This window comes from Abramis brama (assembly GCF_963993115.1).
Source record: "Abramis brama genome assembly, chromosome: 17".
Classification (NCBI taxonomy): Eukaryota; Metazoa; Chordata; class Actinopteri; order Cypriniformes; family Leuciscidae; genus Abramis; species Abramis brama.
This window is the reverse complement of record NC_139979.1, coordinates 23,122,493-23,146,825: the sequence shown is the minus strand read 5'-3', so window position 1 is coordinate 23,146,825 and position 24,333 is coordinate 23,122,493. Positions and strand designations below refer to the sequence as shown.

At 35.8% G+C, this 24,333-nt stretch overlaps 1 protein-coding gene across 2 annotated transcripts in view; it reads right to left on the bottom strand.

Moving 5' to 3' along the window:
- Nucleotides 1-1,421: 1,421 nt before the first annotated feature.
- Nucleotides 1,422-24,333, bottom strand: part of skap2 (src kinase associated phosphoprotein 2) — a 37,058-nt gene continuing 14,146 nt past the window's right edge. The window contains exons 12-13 of one of the 2 annotated variants that reach the window (XM_084088713.1): nucleotides 19,173-19,275; nucleotides 18,661-18,933 (exon numbers count right to left, since the gene is read on the bottom strand). In XM_084088713.1, coding sequence (XP_083944839.1) covers nucleotides 19,183-19,275 — 93 coding nt within the window. In that variant the 3' untranslated portion in view covers nucleotides 18,661-18,933; nucleotides 19,173-19,182. Of the gene's footprint in view, nucleotides 3,090-18,660; nucleotides 18,934-19,172; nucleotides 19,276-24,333 lie in introns of those variants that run through there. The other variant, XM_084088714.1, reaches the window with a different exon arrangement.

The window sequence follows — 24,333 nt, the reverse complement described above, 5'->3', positions numbered from 1 at the left end:
ATTGACTTCAGCGGTATAGTGCTCCAGTCTGAGAGAGCTATTGACTAGTCTGTAATTGTCTGTTTTCCTCTTCTACAGACTGTTAACCTTGAGCTGCCACAGGGGGAAGCGGAGCAGGAATGGCCATGGCTGTCAGTCCCGCTCCACTGTCCTGACAGCACTAAAAACCGAACAGACCTTCACCTTAACCAAGTTTGAAGCAAACACTGTCTTATATCTAATGGAAGGGTTTTCAACAAGGGGCCCACCGGGGATCTATAAAACAGAAATGTCTAAATATTTTAAATCATGACATTTCTAAATTAGAACTGATTACATTCTAACTGAACAAAGTTAGTTTATGTTATGTCTGCTGGGTATGAGGGTTTTACCTTGATACAATAAATGAAGACAAAATCTTTCTAGATCTGCAAGTCTGTTTAAATGAAAAGGTCCCTGAAAATGTCAATGTGCTTCTCGCCAAATTAATTCCTGTATCATTATTATTATTTTTTTTGACATTTGATATATTTCTTAATATTCTATTTCAGGCCTAGTTATATATGTATTATGGCATAAAATATTAGATGATTCTGATTTAATTTATTGTGAATAGGTAATAAATTCTCAGTCTAATTTATCTGAATTTGAAACTTATGTCAATGAATTTACATTGATGACATAAAATTATGTTTTTATATGGTTAGAAAAAAAATCCCCATGAAAAATAAATTCAACCAGGGAGCAAACATTGTCCCTATATAAATGTTAATTTCTGATACTGCTGATGATTCTGTTGTGTGTGTGTTTCTGTGTTCATCATAGTGTGTGGAGGTCATCTGTTCATGCTGAATGAGCAGAATGAATTCTCCACAAACAGAAGCTGCAAAAGGTGACGGAGAGGGGGATGACTCCACTGGGGACAGCACCATCTGCTTCAGGGCTTGTCAGCACTTTTTATGATACCAACTGCATATTGTCTCACAACATGCACATGTTCACTCATATACAGATTAAAGTCACATTTAACATTATTTAGATTGCATTTGACCTTTATTGTGCTTTTGCATGTATTGTGTAGTTGATCAATAGTGACCATTGCCATACAGCCCTGAAATCACATCAAGATACATAAGTTATTGTTGTTGTAAAATTAACATCTAATGGAGCAAGTGGATGTTCAGAATTGACATTATACATTTTGAATGCAACTTACCAAAACTGTATATTTTAAAACTTATATTCCAAATATAATACTATTTGAAACTTGTATGACCTTTTCTGTCAAAGTTGTATATTATAAATATAATATCTGTGATATTTTTTTAAATATTTGATTTTATTAAATAAATAAAAAAATAAAAATATATACTACGTCAGAGTTTGAAAGCTCGTGTGTAAAAAGTAAAAACTACTGTTTCTTTTTCCCTTTTTTTTATCATACCCTCTTACAAGAAAAGGTTCTATATAAAACCATAAAGGGTTCTGTCAGGTGCTCCATATAGAACCTTTAGGGGTTCCCATCATGGGATAATTTTATGAATTTAGTTTTAATTCATTAATCTGGTTTTAATTCTCTTTTAATTTTGATAAAATTGTATTAATTAAACAGCACGTAAAAATACTTAATCGCTAGAAAAATGTAAATAACCTGTTAAACATGAAAGTAATGTAATAATTTAAGACATTTCTCCTTCTATAGAACCTTTTTGGCATAAATGGTTGTTTAAAATTGATTACAATATTGCATTACTTCCTAAAAAAAGTAACTAATCGTGTTACTTAGTTACTTTTTCTTACCTGGGCTGGGCTTGCTTGTTTGTTTTTAATAACAATTTTTTTTTATAAAAAGTTATATTTTTGGCAAATGTAAAGGCCCTTTCACACCAAAAGTGAAATGAATAAGCCTCAGGATGAAGGGAATGCAAATTCACTCCTGTACAGTAGAGGGCGCAGCTCAAACAAACCTTTCATCTGTACTGCCACAGGGACGCATGAGAAGAAAGTTCAACACTTACTTCAGCAATAAAAACAAAAATGAAACACAAATCTGATGTTTATCTAAAGTAATGTTTGCTAATTATTATGGTTGAATTGGATTATCAAAGGTTAACAGCAAAGAAAGTGAATTGTGTATTTAAAGTGAGATTAAATACATAAAGTATATTTGTATTATTTAAATAACACACAACACATAACTTTTATTTATTGCAGGTTTGCGTAATAATCTGAGTTTGCATTTTACAGTTTGTATTCATTTTTAAGAATACTAAATCTGTTTTTGTGAGATGAGAGATGAGTAAATGCATGCTCCCATTTAGTCTAGAACTACAATATCCATCATGTTTACACACCGCACTTACTCCCGATTGCTCTCAACATGGGGATGGGAGAGGTTCCAGTCAATAAAAGGGAAAACAAAGTAACCTGGATTTCGTTTTTGAAAAAGTAACTCAGATATTTTGTTGTAAATATAAAAGCAATGTGTTACTTTATTCGTTACTGGGGAAAGTAATCCGATTACATACCTCATGTTACTTAATGCATTACACCCAACACTGGTCAAGAGTCTTCTATATAGAACCCCATTGAACCTTTTTTTATCTTATCTTGTCTGGTACAACAACTGTTGCCCTCTCCAAAAATAGGTGCAATATTCCCCTTATGAAAGATAACGGGTTGTTGGATAAGGTCCCACAAACTGTTGTTATAGGATGCCAACAAACACACACACATGCCATCTTGCTGTGAAATTGAATTATAAACATACAGTGATCTACAAGCAAGATCCTCTTGAAAGGCTTCTTGTGTCTTTCATACAATATATACGCTCTATCACCTTGCAATAACTCATTGTCTTCCATCAGGATCTGGACTGCAGTGAAGGGGAGGGGACTCGTCTATGTGTCCTGTCTCAACATTAAGCTCCATCTGAAAAACAGCCCTCCATGCCAGCGCTGCCAATGCCAGACATCTTCCCCGTCACTCACTTGTCGGCCGGGAAATGAATCTGGATGCAGCATGTCCCCCATTCATCAGCCTTGACAGGCTACCTTTGCCTGGTTCCGCTCGGATGGGGTCCGCGTCACTGCGGGCAGGAGAGCATATTTCTGCAGCAGATGAAGAAATTACTGTGTGTGCAGTGCTGTGAAGTGACTCGTGAATGGAGTGTCATTTGGCTGGGTATTAAACGGCATCAAGTTGCCCTCATCTCACAAATACTTCTAGAGGGCAAATGTAAAAGATTCACATTTTATATGGCAATCATCTTTTTCAAATTCTTTCACATTATAATGGGTTGATATAACATCCTCCTGAGAGCAACTACATATTATTGTGTGTACCTTAAATGTCTTTGAATAAAAGGTACTAAAGAAATATGTGCTCTGAGAGAGTACCTTCACAGTCATATTTAACCAATATCACACAAGCAAGTCTGCTGTTGTTCCTGAATATTGGCAGTGCCACAGATAATTAAATAAACATTCGTAAAAACAGCATGATTGTTATATTGTTTTTATAAAACAGTTCAATTAACAAGAAGTTAATAGTAAGTAAATTACATTTTAGACACAATATTGCCCGTTCCTTTGTCTTACTTTGTTTTTACCTAGTCAACGAAATAGTTTCAAACAAAGCAAACATTACGTGGTATCAAACACATTTGGTGGATTTTCGTAAATTTGTTCCTGAATGAAACAGCCTTTTTGAACGAAATGGTCGAGTTAATGATTCAATGACTCATTCATTAAGACATTGGCTGCATACGAAATTGCATACTTTTCTACTAGGTGAAAAAGTAGAAATACAGTATATGAAAGAGTAGTATGTCCGAATATTCATAATCAAGCGTTAGTGTTAGTTCTGGCAGGTCACGTAAGTCAAGCTCGCATCAGCTGACTCTCAGCTGATCCACATCTACCTATAGGAATACGACGCCTATCACCATATGCATGTATAAGCTCCTTCAGTATTATCAGCAGCTATCGCGTTTCTCAGGAGCTAATTATCCTCCTCCATCCCCAGTTCCACCTCTCGCCCAGTCAGGATTTGGCATTCTGATTTCCCTTGAATCAGAATAAATTCTCGAATTATGTTGTACTTTAAAATCTTGAATTAAATATATTTGCAAACATTCATGTTGGTTCTGTTCTGTTTAGCCTAAGGGGGGTTATCGCTGCTCTCCCTGCTCTTATCCATGCTAGACTGCATGGATGCGCAGGGAATTCTCGCCCAGAACGGAACCATACCGCCAATCCAAACTGTATGCTAATTGTCAATCGTATTTGACGGTAGTGGTCCTGACAGAAATACAGTAAGCAAAAACTACCCGGATGACCTACTACTTCCGTGAGGTGTGCATCTGTTGGGCACTTTACTATACTATTTCGCCAGGGTAGCACCATATTTAATTTTTGATAGGAATGAAATGGAGGCTCTGGGATAGAAGTAAACTCTTTGAATAATCAGATTTGTGTACTCACTGTTGTATACATGGTTTAATTGGCACTCAATCACCAGCTTTGAATCATTATAAACAATGTTTTTTGCTTCACACATACATTCATTGCAATACATTTTTGTATTAACCGACTCTTTAACCTGTAGCTATTCATCTATGGCCCATTGTATCATACTTATTGAGACAAAGAGCCCTATAACAGGCAAACCAACCACTCAAAACTCAAAAAGGCATCATTGTAACCTGTTCCTGAATGAATGGGCATAACCGATTTCCGCAGACACATTTTAAATAATCATGTGCAGTGCTTAAAAGCACAGTTTCACACAGCCCCCACGACGTGACGGATAACAGTGCCAGAATTGCCCCAATCTAATATCTTGTTAGAGGAAGAAAAGGGAAGTGCCCAATGGGTGAGCTCTATGTGTGTGTGTGTGTGTGTGTGTGTGTGTGTGTGTGTGTGTGTGTGTGTGTGTGTGTGTGTGTGTGTGTGTGTGTGTGTGTGTGTGTGTGTGTGTGTGTGTGTGTGTGTGTGTGTGTGTGTGTGTGTGTGTGTGTGTGTGTGTGAATGTGGAGCTTTGGGAGGGAGGGTTTGGTCTCTTGAGGGTCCCTTGTATCCATGCCAGACCATATAAATCAGCACGTGGCCCACGGCCGCAATAAGCTAGAAAATAAAAAAAGCATAAAAGTGTCGGAGTGAAATAGAGGAAGGGAGAATTCTTTTATGATGAAACTAAATTCTCCTTACTCTGCAGTAGATCCACTTCCCATGGTCTGATTGTTTACTCCTGACACCATTCATCATTACGCTGCCACAAATGACTCAAATTACCACACCTGCTACTCGTATAATACCCACACAATCAGGGCTTAACACTCAGGTAATTGTTTCAGAAGGAATTCCTTCAGTAAGACCTGGTGTGACGTCGTGTAAATGTGGGAGAGAAATTAAATCCACACATTTTGGACCTGTGGTGTTGAATGTGGCTACTGTAAGATTCATGTTGATGTAATGATCTAGAGTGGTCAAGAATCCAATTTTAGAGAAATGTATCAGTGCATCTTTATTTTATTATATTTTTCATTTGTTAGGGTCATTATTGATGAATACATTGAAGCTGTGTGCATTGATGTGACCATGTAGATAACATGAAGGCATGTGAAAACCATATACAGTAAAATTAGAAATACCTCAATGTGAAAATTCTAGCCAATACAGATAAGCTGATAATTATTTTCATGTAATGCCCAATAACAAACCAAATTAAATTCAATACTATTTTGTCTAAATGAATTAAAAACACTGGCTAAAGTATAGACCCCCAGGGCCCTATATGTTGATTTTCTAAAAGAGTTTGCAGATTTTAATGTTGATAAAGTGCTGAAATGATGCATTAGGAGTTGCGTTTCCAGACTTACTAAACTCCTTTGGGGTCAAGCAAAATGTCACCAGACCCACTCATCGTTTTATTCATTCACTACATTTAATTATAACAGATGAAACCGATCTTACTGATATAGATTTCCTACCGCAAAATGATGATGTCACTACCTTGTAATGTGCGTACTGCTGACATTTGCCATATCGCACCACGTTATCAACCAGGTACAGGCATGTGATCAGATGATGACAAAAAGACAAAAAATATTTTATCAAATTAAAAAATATTTACTTATTACAATAATACATACTATTGTACTGTAAAATAAAAAGAGTATTTAATAATCATGATATAATAATATATTATAGTATGATACAATATGTTATAATAAAAGTATTAATAGAATTGTTATTATTATCAATAATAACAAAGTTAATAATTATTATCATTATTTTTTTATTTTTTTATTTTACAGAATAACAGTAAAAGTACAATACTAACATTTATGGTCATTTCTGCTTTCAAACATTAAACAATTGAGTTTTTATTTTAGCGGAAAACCTTCACTTCGCTTTGTTGACAACAACAGATTTATAAACAATTCTCATGACGAATGTTGCTTTCCCATATGCAGATTTTAAGCGACTCAAACACAGCACTTGCAAGCTGCATCCCAGTTCAGAGCATCCATCGAAGGACTCCGACTTCAAAGGCCGAGCGTTGTTAAATGGGACGGTCTAGCCTCCGGAGGATTGTTCTTGTCACCTAGCAACTCTGACAGCTTCCGTTGACGCGCGGCAGTAACGTTTGTACTGGACTATTTATATTCAACTGCCTAAAAACGAAACTTTCTAAATATGTTCACCTTGGTGCATTTATGTACGTTATAAAGAGAATAAACTATATAAAATCACATCTTGGTAAGATGCAATGAATTCTGGGGTAGGGTAGGACGTAAAGGATCCATCTGTCGTATCCTTCATTGCCCAGGAAACGAAGGACGCATTTCAAGGCCGCATTTGAAGGAGCCTTCGAATACCTTGCCTGATCTGTCTCAGCTGCTCATACCCAAACACACAAACGAACTTGATGAAATGACTAGCAGAATAGGCACTATCTTCTCTAGTACATTTGAAACTGTTTCACCCATCATAGTAAAAAAGGTTGGAGAGAAATGTACTGCACCATGGTACAGTATTACTCACGGTCTCAAGAGAGAAACTCGTAACCTAGAGTGCAAATAAAAACAAATTCATTTAGAGGTCTTCATTTAGAAAAAGCCGCCAGGGCCGAGCATCTCCGCAAACTCATAGAAAATAACCAAAATGATCCAAGATTTTTATTTAATTCAGTGGCTAGATTAACAAATAAACCGATGTCACCTGAAATGAATATTCCAACACAGTTTAATAGTAATGAAAAAATCAAAACCATTAGAAATACAATTGTAAATGCACAACCTTTGGCAGCGTTTTATGATTCAGCATCAATTATTGCCCCTCAAGAACAATTGCAGTGCTTTACAACTATAGGACAGGAAGAGCTCAATACACTTATCACTGCATCTAAACCAACACCATGTTTATTAGATCCAATACCCACTTAACTACTGAAAGAGTTGTTACCGGTAACAGAAGAGCCTCTTTTCTTCTTATTAACTCGTCTATATCTCTGAGCCATGTCCCAAGATGGTTCAAGCTGGCCGTTATTAAGCCTCTCATTAAGAAACCACAACTAGATCCAAAAGAATTGTCAAATTGCAGACCCATTCTAGAAAAGGTTGTGTCTGCTCAATTAGGCTCCTAATTGCAAAAAATAAACAAATAAATAAATATATATATGAAAAATTAGGATTCAGCCCCATCTTAGCACAGAAACTGCACTCGTTAAAATGTTTAACTACTTACTTCTAAGCTTCTGACCAAGGCTGCATCTCAATACTAGTTTTACTTGATCTTAGTGCTGCTATAGATCATTACATACTCTTAGATCGGTTTCAAAATGGGGAATTATCCAAGTTAACATCAGTTAATTATGGAGTGCTGCAAGGGTCTGTTTTAGGCCCTTTGCTATTTTCAATATACATGCTGCCCCTTGGTAATTAATATTATTAGAAAACATGGAATTAGTTTCCACTGATATGCTGATGATACTCATGTTGATCACGACCAGATGAAATCTCTAAATCATCCAAGTTGACAGAGTGTGTTTAAGATATACAATATTGGATGACCAGTCATTTTCTTCTATTAAATTCAGATATCAAAAACAATGTTCTATTAAAAATATTCTATTAAATTCAGCATGTTACAGAAAGCTAGGCCTAAGTGCAGTTTATTTACTATAATCCAAAGTGAGCAAAACAAAGACTTGACTTGACATGGTCAATAACATAAACATGAAAATAACTCACCAACAAAGGTAACACATGGAAACATGAGGGCTATATATACTGTACAGAGACTAACAACTAAACCAGGGACACCTGTGCACAATCAAACAATGATCCAATGAAAACAAGACACGTGAACAAGGGGAAACACATGACAGGATCACATGATGGGATAAGGGAATCACATGACAAAACCAGGAACATGACAATGAGACAACTTCAAAATAAGAGAAATGAAACCATGGACATGAATGGAAAACCCCAAACCAAACATGACACAGACAATACATTGTCTGACAGTGATAAATAACAAAAATCTCTAATATTGGCCAATAACGGAAATGTTTTTGTTAATGTTACATTGGCTGATATGTTAGTTGTCTTGAACATATACTGACACCTAGTGGTGTGGATGCAGCATCACACAAAAGAAAAAAGTTTTGTAACTGATGCCATGTGCTATTCACAGTCAGCCATGACTACTTTATTCAGAGCTTTAAAAAATATCCAGTATCAAGAAGGTATAGTTTTCAGCTGGTCATGTGATCTCAACATGGCAGCCACCATGAGCCGACCATCTTCAGGTACAATAATACGCTTTTATTAGGCTACTGATACGTCTTCATCTTCATCTCATGTGTGTACAGTATTTTAAATATATTTTTCAGAGGCACTATGTGAACATTTAAAACATTGCCTCTGAATTGTCTCCTTATATTGGCACAGCACAGCATCACAGGGAAATGATCTGCTTGACTTCTCTCGACTCAGACATCTGAGAGGCATTGAACAGTGTTATATCAAAGAACGCAACATGCCCATGACCTCTCCGTGGCATAAGTCACATGCCAGCACCTCTCCAGCAACCCGTGACAGATGTGAGCACCCTCTGGGGCTTGAGGTGCTAAATCACTTCAGGGACACAGTGGCAGGACCTCGGAGGAGCACAACCCAACCATGAATGACCAGCCATTCCTCAGATTTCCAACCTGATCAAAATACATGCTCCTAACTTATCCTAAATGCTTTCTTCCTGGACACAAATCCCAGCTGTACTGTGAATCACAACATTGAGCTTAATAGCTAAAAATGTGTGTGAGTCTGGATGCTGTAACATCGAACAGTCCAAATAGAGTTTGGCAGCTGCCTCTGGTCTCAGATGACTATAGTATCAGATTCTGGTTTGTCTTCTCATTGGTTAGCTCACACACACAGGACCATCAGTCATGCACTAACAAGCGTTAGCATGCCAAGCTGGACACTTTTCTGGCAATCAGAGTCAGGTGTGCCATAGCAGTAAACAGGGGAGCAGCCCAGTAAATATTCTGCAACGCTGGGACAGACGAGCGTGTGGGAGAGATGTTTATAGCAGGTGGAAAAACGCTTGTCATGCTGATGGCCCTGATTTATTCTGGGAGAAAATTTGGCACATATATCAGCAATGATGGCCAAGCAAGGCTTCATTCTTACACACACACACGCACACACGCACACACACACACACACACACACACACACACACACACACACACACACACACACACACACACACAGGCATTCTCTCAATGCTCTCTCTCTCTCTCTCTCTTAAACATGGGATGATGACACCCACCATGCTGAGAAGTTTATGCAGATATTATTAAAAAAAAAGATTTTACTACATTTTAGATCCAGTTACATGACACGACTACAAAGAGACGATTTAGTGAAAGATTTAGTGGCTAAGATCTATTCAAATACAGCCAAAAATATTTTCTTAATCAGCATTTTTTTTTTTTTTTCTTGTTTTCTGGATATTTACTAGTGTTCACTGTAAAAAAATTCTAACCTCCCCAACTCAAAATTTTCTAGTGACTGGTCAGATCTAAATTTTTCAATTGGCCCAAGTAAAATTGTACATTTAATAATAAATGTATAATTTACAGAATTTCACTTGGGAGGTTAGAATTTTTTTACAGTGTTGTTATTATGTTATATAATGTTTTCAGTAATTGAAATAAAGGTGAAATATAAATGAAATATAAATATTAGATGAAAAACTTTCTTTGTTTATGTATATCATTATAATAAGCTGAAGTATAAATCTACTAAAACTGACAAAAGCATATTAAACAATGCTTAAACTAAAATTAAAATCAAATTAAATTAAATTTTTTAGATAAAAGCTAATTCAATACATAAAAAATAGTATATAAATAATACTAAAATAACACTGTAATGTAAATTTCTATGGACCCTTTTCACATTTATGGGTTCTCAGAAGTGGAAGTTGTCATAGTTGGGTATATAGTGGTGAATGGAAACTGCAATAAATATAATTTTTGAGTTCCCATTTGCCAAAATAGTAAAAAAAAAAAAAAAAAAACTACAATAGCATTTTCTATGATAAAAAACAGGAGAGAAAAAATATCAAGAGACTGATTACATTGGTCAGACAAGAGAAAGATGCCAAATTTGCCGTCACTCCCTCAGCCATTAGAAACATGCATGCAGCAACGTTAACTAGTTTTCTGTAATTTAATGACAAGGTATATTATGTACATATGGTATATTTAAAAAAATAATAACTTTTTTTGCTACATTTATGATACATCATCACAGCGTGTGGTGAAAAAGGTCCATTATTACTTTTTTTGTTGTTTTAAGCTAATCAAAACAAGACTGATAGTTTGTTAAATCTTGCTTCTCAGGTATATTGAAAAATTTAAGAAAAAGACTTAAATGACTTAAAAGAAAAAATATTATTAATTTTGAAGGAAATTATTTTTGCAGAGTAATACTATAAAAAGACTTGGTGAATTAAACTTATTTATTCCCCTATTTAGAGTGGATGATATTTATTTAAACGGATCTATCAGAGAACCATATTTTTACTGTAAAAAAAGCCATGGGTTTGAGAGCAGCGGTTTAGGTCGCATTTGAGACGTAAAACTTTGATAGGACCTTTTGAAAAGTCATTGGAGGGATCTCTCTGTTCCTCTGATAAATGAGACCTGGCTGTACGCTTCCACCACCACGGCCAAATTAACAAGCAGCATGACAAACAACAATTAATAATGGCCTGGGGTCTGCAGGGCACTGTGCTTTTAATGAATTACCCATCCCTTTCCTCTGCTGCCTCGTCTCAGACAACACCTCATAAAACCTGTTCCTCAAATCACCCTGATACTGCAAATGGAGGTAGTCAAATTTGACTCATTCTTCCAAAGTCACTGTAAATGTTAAAGTTGTGAGTGATAATAAGGTGATACACTGTTCACATGATAACTGAACATTCACCACCAGCAGGTTCAAAACTAAAGCACTTATGTTGCATCCTAACCAAGGAGGTCTAAAATATGCAGAGAGAGCGATCTGTTAGCTTTCTCAATGGCAGTTGCTCAGTTGGTACATGACCCCTAGAATTATGTGACCTGCAGGTTTTCATCTCTAGCAGACAGGGAAAAGTATTTTCACAGCCCTCCAAAAATAATGAATCACAGTTAAAATATCCACTATAATACAAAGAAATAAGTTTATATGTTGTTTGCATACTTTTGAATCATATGCAAATATGATTCTTGCCATTAAAAGTGGTACAGTATACGAATACCAGCAGGGGGTGCAACTTTAAACTTGACTTACAAATGAACAAAATCACAGCCACTTAAAAGATATTTAATGTGCTTTATGTGGAGTCTAATCGTAAACCAATGAGATGTCTGAGTGGGCGGGACCGCCTGCACAACATGAATTATTGCCCGCCCATTTTTCCCATAGGGATTGTTTTTTAAAGTCTTCCTTAAAGTGTTATTAGCCATGAACCAAACCAACTAGCATCAAGGTAGGACTGTATATTTAACGGCTTTTGTGGGGGAAAGCAATCCCATGAAGCACTGCGAATGACACAACTGAATTATCGGTTCAAGTATTAAACTATTAATTTGAATTTGTTAGAAATTATATATTTAGTGTTTATTGCATATATGTATATAATATATATAAATAAATAAAATAAACTAAGACTATAAACTATATCAAAAATATATATATCGCTGCGAATGATTGGTGGAGTTTATGTACAGCATTATGGGTAATGTAGTTTTTCACCCCAAATTCCACTGTTAAACAGAATTCTTTTAAAAATAAGTTATACCTGAAATAACGCTAACCTAACGGCTTCAGCAAAAGCATGCACCATCAATTAACAACCTTGGAACTCACAGTAAGTCTGTCTTTAAATTTTTATAAGTTATTGTTAAAAATGTATTTCCCTATGGCTTTTACTTCGACTGTTTCACACTATGTTAAGTTGACTGTGCAACTTAACAATGGGGTCAGTCTGAGGCAGTTACACAGATCTAAAGCTAAATCCTCTGTGGCACTAGGGTAACATCACAGCATTTCCTTTAATTGATAAAACACTTGCCTGGTAAAATATGAAGGCCAAGCGCTGCGACCATTATGAATCATCGCAGCCATAGCCAGCATACGTGGAAAATGTGAGGCGTCAGCACCCCGCTCTGTAATGCCACGGGTCCACAAAGGTACTTTACATTAGACGCCTTGCATGAGTTGCATCTGCTGCGACTGACCCCAATTAATATTTGCTTACATTTCAGTGGTGTCTGCATCAGATTTAGAGGCGTAAAATGAAGACAGGGCCTTAATGGGATGCTGACAGGAGGCCAGTAAGAAAAGTAGTATATTTCCCTGAGGAACACCCGGGGATACCACATAAATAAGCCCCTGTTATTTCCAAGAGAGTTAGTGAGGTGTGCCTTTCTGTAAGTGTATGTGTGAATGAAGGAAAGTGAAATAGAGAGGAAAAAAAGGGGGGCAAGTAATAAAGGTGCGAATAGTTCTGGATAAATGAGCAAAGAGGTCTTAAAACACCACAATGCTCTTCAGTTATACGGTAATAAATCACATATACCCCTAAAAAGGCATTTTTACTTTTAAATTGATAATTGAAGGTATGACGTTTTGTATGAATTGATATTTAAAGGTATGACTTATTTATTCGGTAGAACACAAAATAAGACATTTTGAAAAATGGGGCTCAAAGCAACATTTAACATTGTACCCTATGGACTTTCATTGGGACCCTTACTTTTTAGTCTTTATTTATTCTTGCTTGCTCAACCTTTGGGTATCGAGTAATACTTTTATTCCGGTGACACACAAATTTATATTCACTGTAAATTTGGTCAGAGTGAGGCTGTCTCATTGCTCCCTAAATGTAACTCATAAAATAAAATCATGGATGGCTAATCATTTTCTATGTTTAAACAGTGATGAGACTGAGGTTATGCTTATTGGTTCTCCTCATCAGCTCAGTAGGACTTACCAAAGTCTTCTTATCATTGATGGTTTTGTACTTGAGTTTCAGAAGAAATGAAGGAATCTAGGAGTGATCTTTGATTCCCCATTAACATTTGACCCTCATGTCGTTAAAACTTATTTTTTATATCTCATAGATATAGCAAAATTGCACAACATGCTATCCCTCTCAGCTGCAGAAAAGTTCATTAACATATTTGTTTTCTCTCGCATTATTGTAATGCGCTTCTTATTGGGGTTTCGAATACTTTGAATAAGTTATAGTACCAATATATAGTACCAATTATAGTAAGTTATAGGGCCAAAACTAGAGATCATATTTCTCCCATTTTGAAGTCACTGGCTACCAGTTAAGTACAATTTTGATTTTGAAGTTCTCATCCATTCAAAGCTCTCCACGGTCCATTTGTCTTAAATTTTAACACCTTATATTCCAAACCAAAGTCTTCACTCTTCTCGGTAAAGGTGTGTTGGTTGTCCAACATATAGAGTGATATCATGGCCACGAGTGTGATATTGCTTATTTAAAGCATATTATTTCCATAACAAGTACTCTTTTTAAAAGTATGCTAATTGACTGAAGAGTGATTAAAAATATGCCTTTAATATCTTAATCCATTTTATACACACAAATACATAAAACAAATTCAGTATCGTGTCCTCTAACTCCAACACAAATAACGACATAATCCATCTGTGAGCGGTCATTTTCTTTTACAGTGTTAGCTCATATAAACGGCATCATTACTGAATTGAGCAGTTAAACCAGAAGGGCACCTGCTCTCCACTTTGCACTCTCTGCACTATTTTCAACTTGACTCATCAAACTTCTTGTCCAGTTGCCCGTTTTAATTATTAGCGTTTTAGCATCATTACTAGAATTTAATGCGCCCCAGATTTACTTATGAAACCTATATTTTTCCAACAAATTGTGATAGGATACGCAGCTGTCCGAAGCATAGCAGGGGAAGGAGTGCAGATCCATTAACCAAATCATTTATTAGCCTATAAAATCAAATGGTAATATTTAGCAAAACGGGCCTAGACGACAGCCAGCACGGTAGCTCTTTCATCACAGGATAAATTTTGCTGAGAGGAAAGACGATGGCAAGATTGCCCCCTGTCTGCAGGATGTTTGCAAAACCTACACTGAAAAAAGTATTACTAGTAGAAAATGTGTTTTTTTGTACTTATTTGTGAAATTTACAAGAAATTTCTGAGTGAAAATTGATTCTACACCCAATTTCTTTTTTATAGCCACCAGAATTTTGATCTAGGAATCACTCAGAGGAGTTTAGAGTGGGGAAAAAACACCAGATTACGTCCTTATCGCCCATTTGGGTTTGAAACTTAAAATCACTGATTAGACAACTGGGGAAACTTCCAGTGAAATCTCTGCTTTCAACGAACACAGATTTCCGTCCCCCATGATGGACTGCTCCCTGCGGCACACACACCTCCCGTTTAATGTAAGACCGCCTATGACTAATTATGGTAATTCATTACATCTCCAATTAGGTTGTGGGATTTATGGCAAACTGGCCCCATAAAGAGCAGGATTTATGGAGCCTTTGAATGTCACCCAGAGGACAGAGGGTTGGCTTCATATCATTCTGCTCTCAGCCTCCAGCTCACTATATCATCAGCTCAAGAGACAAAGACACTCCACCCTGCTTTGTTCAAGCACAAATGCTACCCATCACCGAGGTAAAAATCAAGGCCTAGATGTCTCTACAGTCACATATAGTTTAACTATATAAAACTGTGATTCAAGTGTGACCTCATTAACCTGAGCTTTAATCTTCAAACGTGTGATCATTAGTGACCAGTTTATTTGGACCAGCTTATATAATCAATGCTTTAATATCTGCAGTGCAGTCCTTTCCACATGGCCCTGCCATCTGCAGCTCCAGCTTTGATTTTCATGACTATCATCTGCGAGAAACACAAGCACAGAGCTTGTAAACACTGACAGCCAGGCAGTCCTAAAAACGTGAGGACCCTTTGTGCCCTGTTTTTTTTTTTTTTTCCCTCGGAGCAGAGTCGTGTTCCCTGCAGCAGAGCCGCGGGAAGGCTGATTTGTTCCCTGGCTGGAGCTGACAGGAGCTGGTGATGTTGTTATGAGTCGGCTCCAGCTTCTGTGTTTCAATCAGGCACACAGCGGGACAGCCCATCTGCTGCCGCAAACCTCCCAGCCGCTACAAAGCAGGACCTGAATGGAAACGAGTGTTCTTTCAGCATCCTAGAACACAATGTGTAAACGTTCACAACTGCAATCTTGCACTTACTGTGTTGAGTTGTTTAGTTTACTTTTGTTGCTGACAGGACTAGTAAAGGGATAGTTCGATCCAAACCAGTGTGACTTTCTTTCTTCTGTAGAACACAAAAGAAGATATTTTGAAAAATGTCTTTTGTCCATACAGAGAAAGTCAGTGTCATATTTATATACTATTGTAGTATTAATATTTTGAAGTAGCTTTTATTTTTGTTTTAATTTTTAAATAAATGCTATGTATTTTTGACATTCAAGCTATTCAAGCTTTCAGTTAATGTGTTAATACACTGTAAAAAGTGAATAGTTGGATCAACTTAAAAAAATTACTTCAATTGGTAACACATAAAGAAATTAAGTTTTCTCAACTTAAATTATCATGTTTTTCACGATAAAATGTGATAATTTAAGTTGAGAAAACTTAATTTTTTTAGGTGTTACCAATTGAAGTAATTTTTTTTAAGTTGATCCAACTGTTCACTTTTTACAGTGTAGCAAAACCGTTTGGACCCAAAATATCTTCATTTGTGTCCTGCAAAAGAAAGAACGGAACGACACAAGGGTGAGTAAATGATGACAGAATTTTCATTTTTGGGTGAATTAACCTTTAAAGTTCACCGACAGGGAGCCATTATTAAAGCAACTCACTGAGGAGGAAATTCAATACACCAAAATCTTGTGCTGAATCTTACTTAGTTGGACGCTCCATTCGGCTGAACGTCCTCTATATATGAACAGAGGCGCCTTTTGCAATTCAGAGGCCCGCTTCAAGGAAACAGTTGTGCTGATATTTGGGAAAACAGCACATCCTGTAATAAATATTTAAACAAGAACTCATACAAGGACATTTTTGCCCCATGTATCTTAAACTCCGGGGCAATTTGTATTCATTTTGGTGGAATTTTTGCCCCTAGCCCCAGTTCATTTCCACATTGGCAGGGTCTTTTTCGAGCGCAAGCGGAGGCCCATTTCAAGTGAGGCCCATTTCAACATAGCAAAGGCCAGTGCCGTCTATGACATCACACTCCTCTCTGTTTCTGTATATCTCTGTGGAGGAGACGGATGTGCCCCTCCTCTTTCCGCTCTGCTTAGGAACTGGTGGGAAATGTATAATGAATACTAATGAATCCCCACCTCCCTCGACAGGTGTCTTACCTCCACCCCTCTCACTACTAACATTCTGTCCTCTCCTTTCCTCTCCTTCCCTGACAGAGAGGAGTGAGCCGCTGACATGTGATGTGGATTTAACACACACGAGGCTCAGCGGAAACATCCTCTCCACCCTGAGCTCCTTCATTAGAGCTGGTTCTTTAACAGACTGGACGAGTTCAATCAGGAAAGTCACTGTGTTCCAGATTTCACCCTTCCAATAAATGATCAGGAAACACAGTTAAAGAGTGAAGAAATTAGTACACCTATATAGCAGAATGTTTTCTGCAAATGGAATAAATATAATTTCTTAATTAATACTGCTATGTTTTTAATTCATTTCATTTATAGGCTATATATTAGAAGAATAAAAAAACAATTATAATATCATATAACAATTCAAATAATGATATAATACAAATGTAAACTAGATTAATCACGATTAATCGCATCTAACATAAAAGCCATAAAAGTGTGTGTATATATTATTATATTTATATATATTTCTGTGTATGCTGTACACTCAGTCATACATATATATATATATATATATATACATGCAAACGCAGACTTTAATGTTAGATGCGATTAATCGCAATTAATCGATTTTACAGTCCTAAATATAATATAATATCATATCATATAATAATATAATATAATGTAATATAATAGCCTATTTTAGTAACATTAAAATATGCATTCTGGCATATTTATGACAAATAAATCCATTAATTCAGTCGGTTGGTTTCAGTTATAAGCCAAATGTAATGCAAAATAAGATCTAATTTTCATTACTTTAATTTGAAAAGTAGGCTAATCAGTCATTATGATTACTTGTAAAGTAATCAACATGCACTATTTGATGTACTACATTTATTTTATACTTATTTTACTTTTAAAATGTCAGACTGATTTGACTTAAATGACTTTTAAATGAAAATATAATTATTTTATACTTATGCTTTTGGCATTATAACAAATATTTATTCGTGAGATTCTAGTATTCTCAGATCTTGCTGATGTTAATAAAAAAAACCTTTATAACATATTTCTATATCAAACATGGTGTCAACATTTGATTTCAAATCAATTTAAATTACCTTTAACAGCAGGTCCAAGTCTAATTGTTTATCAACTGGTATATAATATATTATTGTAGAATGATCAAATTAAAATGTCTTTAGTATTTATTGTGTGAAGCTTGACTGAGCAAGTTAATATGCAAATAGTAACACTTCGTTTGGATACGTTCTTCCTGGCTGGCAGAGAAGGTAACGGCCTGACATGTGTTTTAATTAAGTTTCTCACTTCAGTGCCCAGATATTTGTGGACGTCAACGCAGCGGTCCATGAAGACACGATCCGATATGCCAAACACCTCTCCTACAGCAGATAATTAATTCCACATCTGAATAACTGCTTTTTGATTTGTTTGTTATGTTCTGCATAAAAGGTCAGAGATTTTGTTTCCCATCAGTTCGCTACGTACAGCTACGTTGTGACTGTACGTACAAACAGCCTGTGTAGAAACCTGTCTTCTGTGGTCTACTCTGCTCCTCTGGAGGAATCAAATGGAGTTGCAAATGAAGACATTCCACACATCTGCACTGAAATATTGTGACGCAAGCTTATTAAAAATAACACTGTACGCTGCTGCCACCTGGCGGCTACAATCCAAACTGCTACAAAAAGACTCCAGAACGTTTCGTCATGCAAGCTTTATTTCATGTCGTTTTTGCTTACAACATCATGCATTTGAAAGAAAGTCACATTCAATCAGTCATCTATATTACATACTAGAGCAAGTTAGTATTACAGTATTACATTCTTCACTAAACATAGGCTGCTTTACAATTAATTGTGCCTTTTAACAGGCAGTATGCTTTACATATCAGCTACATAAAATAATAGAAACACACAGAATGAGATGGCAACTTGTGGAACATGAAGCTACAATGGCAGGTCATCAGAGGTTCCTAGAAATGAACAAAAAAGAAAAATATTTGATGTAGACTTTGTTAAATTGCTAGAACACTAGAAACGCAACAAGTGACACATTGAATTATAAGTGAAATTTTGAAGTAGAAAGACTGAAATAGTATTTTCTTGTGAAACATATACTCTAATAATCTTTGTTTTATTTACAATTTTGAAAAATCTTTTTTTTTTACAGTGTAATAAAACAAGGCATATGGGCTGCCATTCAGTTTCTCACCTCAGACCCATTACAGCACATACAGTTCCATAAGATACTCCTTAGGCACGATTCCGATGACCCCTTTCATCTCCCCCACCCACCAACCGAAGATGTCGTACTCCTGTGGGGGGGGGGAAACAGAAAAACCGATAACCGACGTTCATTAAACTCACTCACCGTTGAGACCAATCAGAGCAGTGACACAATCAGCGAGGTCAAATCTCATAGGTCAACGCCCAGGGGAATGAAAACTATCAATATATATAGTTCATATTACCCGTTCATCTTCGGGTTTTGCCTCATTTTCTTCTCATACTGTCTCTATCCGTACATCCCTACCCCCTTTTCCCGCACCCCTCCCAATCTCCTCCATTCTGTCTGTCTTTCCAAGGCCAACTCAAGGACACAAGGCCCGTAGGACCTATAAAGATTACACAAGAGAATGTGAACGGGCGATATATTTCTTACGAAGCACAACAGATCTGTGAGCCTGAGGACAGAGTCCTTTTCTTTGCATACAGAGACAGATCAGCTCTTCACCAGCTCACGGAAAAGATAACCATAAAGATAAGAACCAGATAAGATCCGTCAATCCGTCTCTCTTTCTTTATTCCATAATTACAAACAGATCCCACGGTGCCATTCACTTCAAAGCTACTAAACCCTGTGGTTTTTTTCCGCCGCTGTTTCTCACAGACAAGGCTAAACTCTGAGGTTATACTGAGGCGGATCTGTCAGGCCACATCAGGATTTCTTTCAAAGAGGAGAATGTCGGGAGGCAGTGAGAGGAGACCGGATTGAAATGGACGTTAGATGCACTGAAAGTGTGTCTGGTCTCCACATAAAACTCCATTTCCCAGCAGACCTTTGGAAGAACAGGGGTTCATGGACCCCCACTGAACTGCAAGGGGGCCCATGAGAAACATTGATGATTAATATACAAACACAGAAATAATGAGATTCATTGCAATTATGTTTATTTTATTGACTAGAAGATCAGTTTTAACAGTAAGCGGAAAAATTTATAATTATAAAGTAAAAAAATATATATTCTCAGATATGCTGTCAACTTTATAAAAACTAACTATATTCTAGAAGATATTTAACAATTTAGCACGACAATAAAAAAGCCAATTACCGTTTATACACTACGGTTGCATATTGTTTGTGGTCGGAAATGTCTTTTATTCTCATCAAGGTTGCATTTATCTGATAAAAATACAGTAATAGCAATACTATTGTGAAAATTTAAAATATTTTTTAAAATATAAAATATTCAGCATCATTACTCCAGTCTTCAGTGTCACATGATCCTTCAGAAATGATTCTAACATTTATTATTATTATCAATGTTGAAAACAGTTGTGCTGGTTAATACTATGAGAATTTTTTCAGGATTCTTTCATGAATATAAAGTTCAAAAAGTTTGAATTAGATCTATTTTGTAACATTACTCATGTCTTTACTGTATTCACTTTTGATTAATTTAATGCATCCTTGCTGAATAAAAGTATTAATTTCTTAAAAACAAAATCTCACTAACCCAATACTTTTTTGACGGTATTGTAATTTTCAGAAATTTCTGATTATTTTATTAATTTTGTTACAAATCACACGTTTCTCACACAGTATAAACTGATTTATATGCTTTGAAATATATAGCTGCCTTTATATTTTTAGTCCCATAAAAAGCATTCATTATATTGGCATCAAAAAAAGAAAATCCCGGGGTTATACTATACTATCTTGCAAAGACAGAACACAGTAACACATTTAGTCAAAACTGAGTTATGACTGAATGGGGTCTCTTAAACTATGATCTGTCCTGAGATAGATGAGTTTAGCACGGGACAGAAGTTCAGATTCTGCTTTAGTTTTAGTGTAGTTGCTGTGCTTTGCCTTCGTAGGGCAGCATAGAGGTATACGCAGATGGCCCAGGCTGCGAATCTGCAACCTCAACTGTGTTTCTGAAAAGGTTCCCACATAAACACGGTCTCTCGTTTGTTGCTCCTGAAAAGAATGCTCAGCTACAGTGAAACCCTGAAACATCTCAATCCCGCGTACTCGGACTGACATTTAAAGCCTTTTTTCTCTCTGACATTCAAGTCTTTGATCTCCCCAAAGCTGACAAGACACTCACTGCTCATCTACCTTCATCCTTCACCTCACTATCGGAGAAAAAAGCCTCTCTGAATGGCTCGGAAAGAGCAATGAGGTTTGAATCATACCCCATCTGAAGTTAAATATGAAGTTTGTGGGCCCTACTTGACCCCGGTAGCCTAAGTGATTCCTGCTGTATAATGTATAGTGCTCAGCTCCGGCCAGCAAACCTCTTACTGCCTGCGTCCACGTAACTGTCTATAAAACACAGGTCTGGTTATGCAGCTGCTGACAGCTGCCGCAGACACACACACACTGTCTCTCCACCGCCGACTGTCCTCAATGTGCACCATCCTCCTCACAAGACTAAAAAGAAAAGGAAAAACTTGCTGAAAGACCATAGGGTTCAATAAATCTTTCTTTAACTATCTGTAAAGCTTAAGAAGTAAGAGTATAGCCTAAAATATATTACATTTATGCATTCTAATTAAGTCAGGTCTGTAGATCAGTTGTTTTTAAACTGCTTGTTTTCAGACTTTTCTATTAACAGAATATGGGAGTGTTGATGTGTTAAAATGCATCGTTTGAATCTTGATTTTATGATAATTAACTATTTTAATATATTAATATGAATTTATTAATTTAAATACTTTAAGTCATCCAGGGGCCCCTTGGTAGTTTGCTAGCCTCCACAGTCAAGAACATATGTGCTATACAAATACATTTGATTGATTCATAATGATTTGTAATGAAGTAATTTTTTGATTGTCAATTTAATGATGATCTTTAATTATTTAATTCAAATACTTCATTTTAATTAATGTTTTAAATAAAATTTTAACATTAAAATACATTTTAACAAAACAATAATTTAATGTTTTTATATCACACCTTTTAATAAATAAATAAAATGTGCATATATATATATATATATATATATATATATATAAAAAAAAATATGTTTAAAAAAAATATGTTAAAAAAAAAAAAAAAAATTATATATATATATATATATATATATATATATATATATATATATATTTTTTTTTTTACATATATATTTTATATATATATATATATATATATATATATATATATATATATATATATATATATATATATTTTTTTTTTTTTACATATATATTTTATATATATATATATATATATATATATATATATATATATATATATATATATATATATATATATATATATATATATATGCACATTTTATTTATTTATTATATATTAAAATAAATAGATAAAATAAAAAAAATATGTATTTAAAAAAAATTAAAATATATATATATATATATATATTTTTTTTTTTTAAATACATATTTTTTTTATTTTATCTATTTATTTTAATTCATGATTTAAATAACATTTTACAAATACATTTAATGTTTTTTATATCACACCTTTAAAAAAACAAAAATTATATATATATACCTCAAAGACCCACATCATTACAGTTGAATATGACATGATAGCTTTATTTTAATAATGCAGGATTTTAATTATTCATCTTATAGTAAATTATACGTAAATGACCTTTAGAATATTCTTTTGGTCTGATAAACACTAATTTAGCAAGTCTATATTGTGACCAGGTTCCTTAGATGGGTGCCTTAGATGGGCGCTAATATATATATATATTATATATATATATATATATATATATACACACACACATACACATACACACACACACACACACACACATTTGTGTTAAATTATATAGCATTCTTTATATTTTAAAAATAGGTTGGCATTAAGTCGTTTGAAAACTCCTGCTGTACACAACTGCAGAATTACGCAAGTAGAGATAAAATGTGCAATGTGATTCACACACCTTATCCCACACAGGCTGCCAGATATAGGGCAGTTGTCCGAGCTGTGTGAAACGAGACAGGAAGTGCACATGTGAAAGCTTCCTGTAGCCGTCCTTTGATACAGACACACCTCGCTGACAGAGCAGCGTCTGGTGCCGTGTGTGTGCGAATATGTGCGCGTGCAGGAGGGTCAGATTAGAAGGCGAGTGTGACAAATAAGTCAGCAACAGGAAAGCAATGCAGACCTCACACTCCACCAACATGCCCACACACACAGCGCCCACCTAAGGAACCCGGTCACAATATAGACTTGCTAAATTAGTGTTTAGCAGACCAAAAGAATATTCTAAAGTTTGTTTACGTATAATTTACTATAAGATGAATAATTAAAATCCTGCATTATTAAAATAAAGCTATCATGTCATATTCAACTGTAATGATGTGGGTCTTTGAGGTTTACAATGCTGCTGGACCCCAGACGGACCATGTGACGCACTATTTTGACCAAGCATCATTTACAGCACACACTGGCCTGCTTTGAAAAGAAGAGAGCTTGGTGTGTGTGATTTAGGGCCCTGACACCTCCCCCTGGTCTGATGGTCAATACCCTTTCAGAGCCACTGAGGGTCTGGACAGGGGGGTAAATGGAGGGAGGGGGGTCGGGTGTGTGTGTGTGTGGGGGGGGTGTTAGACTTGCAGCTGCTGCATGGCCAAGGGGAAGGAGGTAGGCCACTAATAGCCCCACTGGCCCGTTCCCCAGACTGCTCTGAATGGCCTGTGAGCCACAGCTGGACACTAAACCCACACCAGCTTTACGGTCATCCGCAAGCCTGGCTGAAGGAAGGGGGGAAGGGGCTACGCTACAAAAGACAGCCTGCAATATTCATGGTAAACCAAAGCCGTGCAGTGCCCATAAAATAGCATGAGTACAACACAGCATCACTGGACTGTGTCGAGCAGATCTTTCCTAGCATATTTTGGCAACATGCTGGGTTTATGCTTATCTGCAAAAAAAAAGAGTGCAATACATTTCATGTGTATTTCATATGCATGTATATATGTTATTATTTGTACAGAGACAATGCTTTTTACAATTTCAATCCAACCCCAAACAAACCTGGAAGTGCCTTAGAAGATATTAAGAAAAAAATGTTACAATCAATAAAATTAAGAACATAAATTAAATATAATAGTTATATATATATATATATATATATATATCACTACTAATATAATATATACAT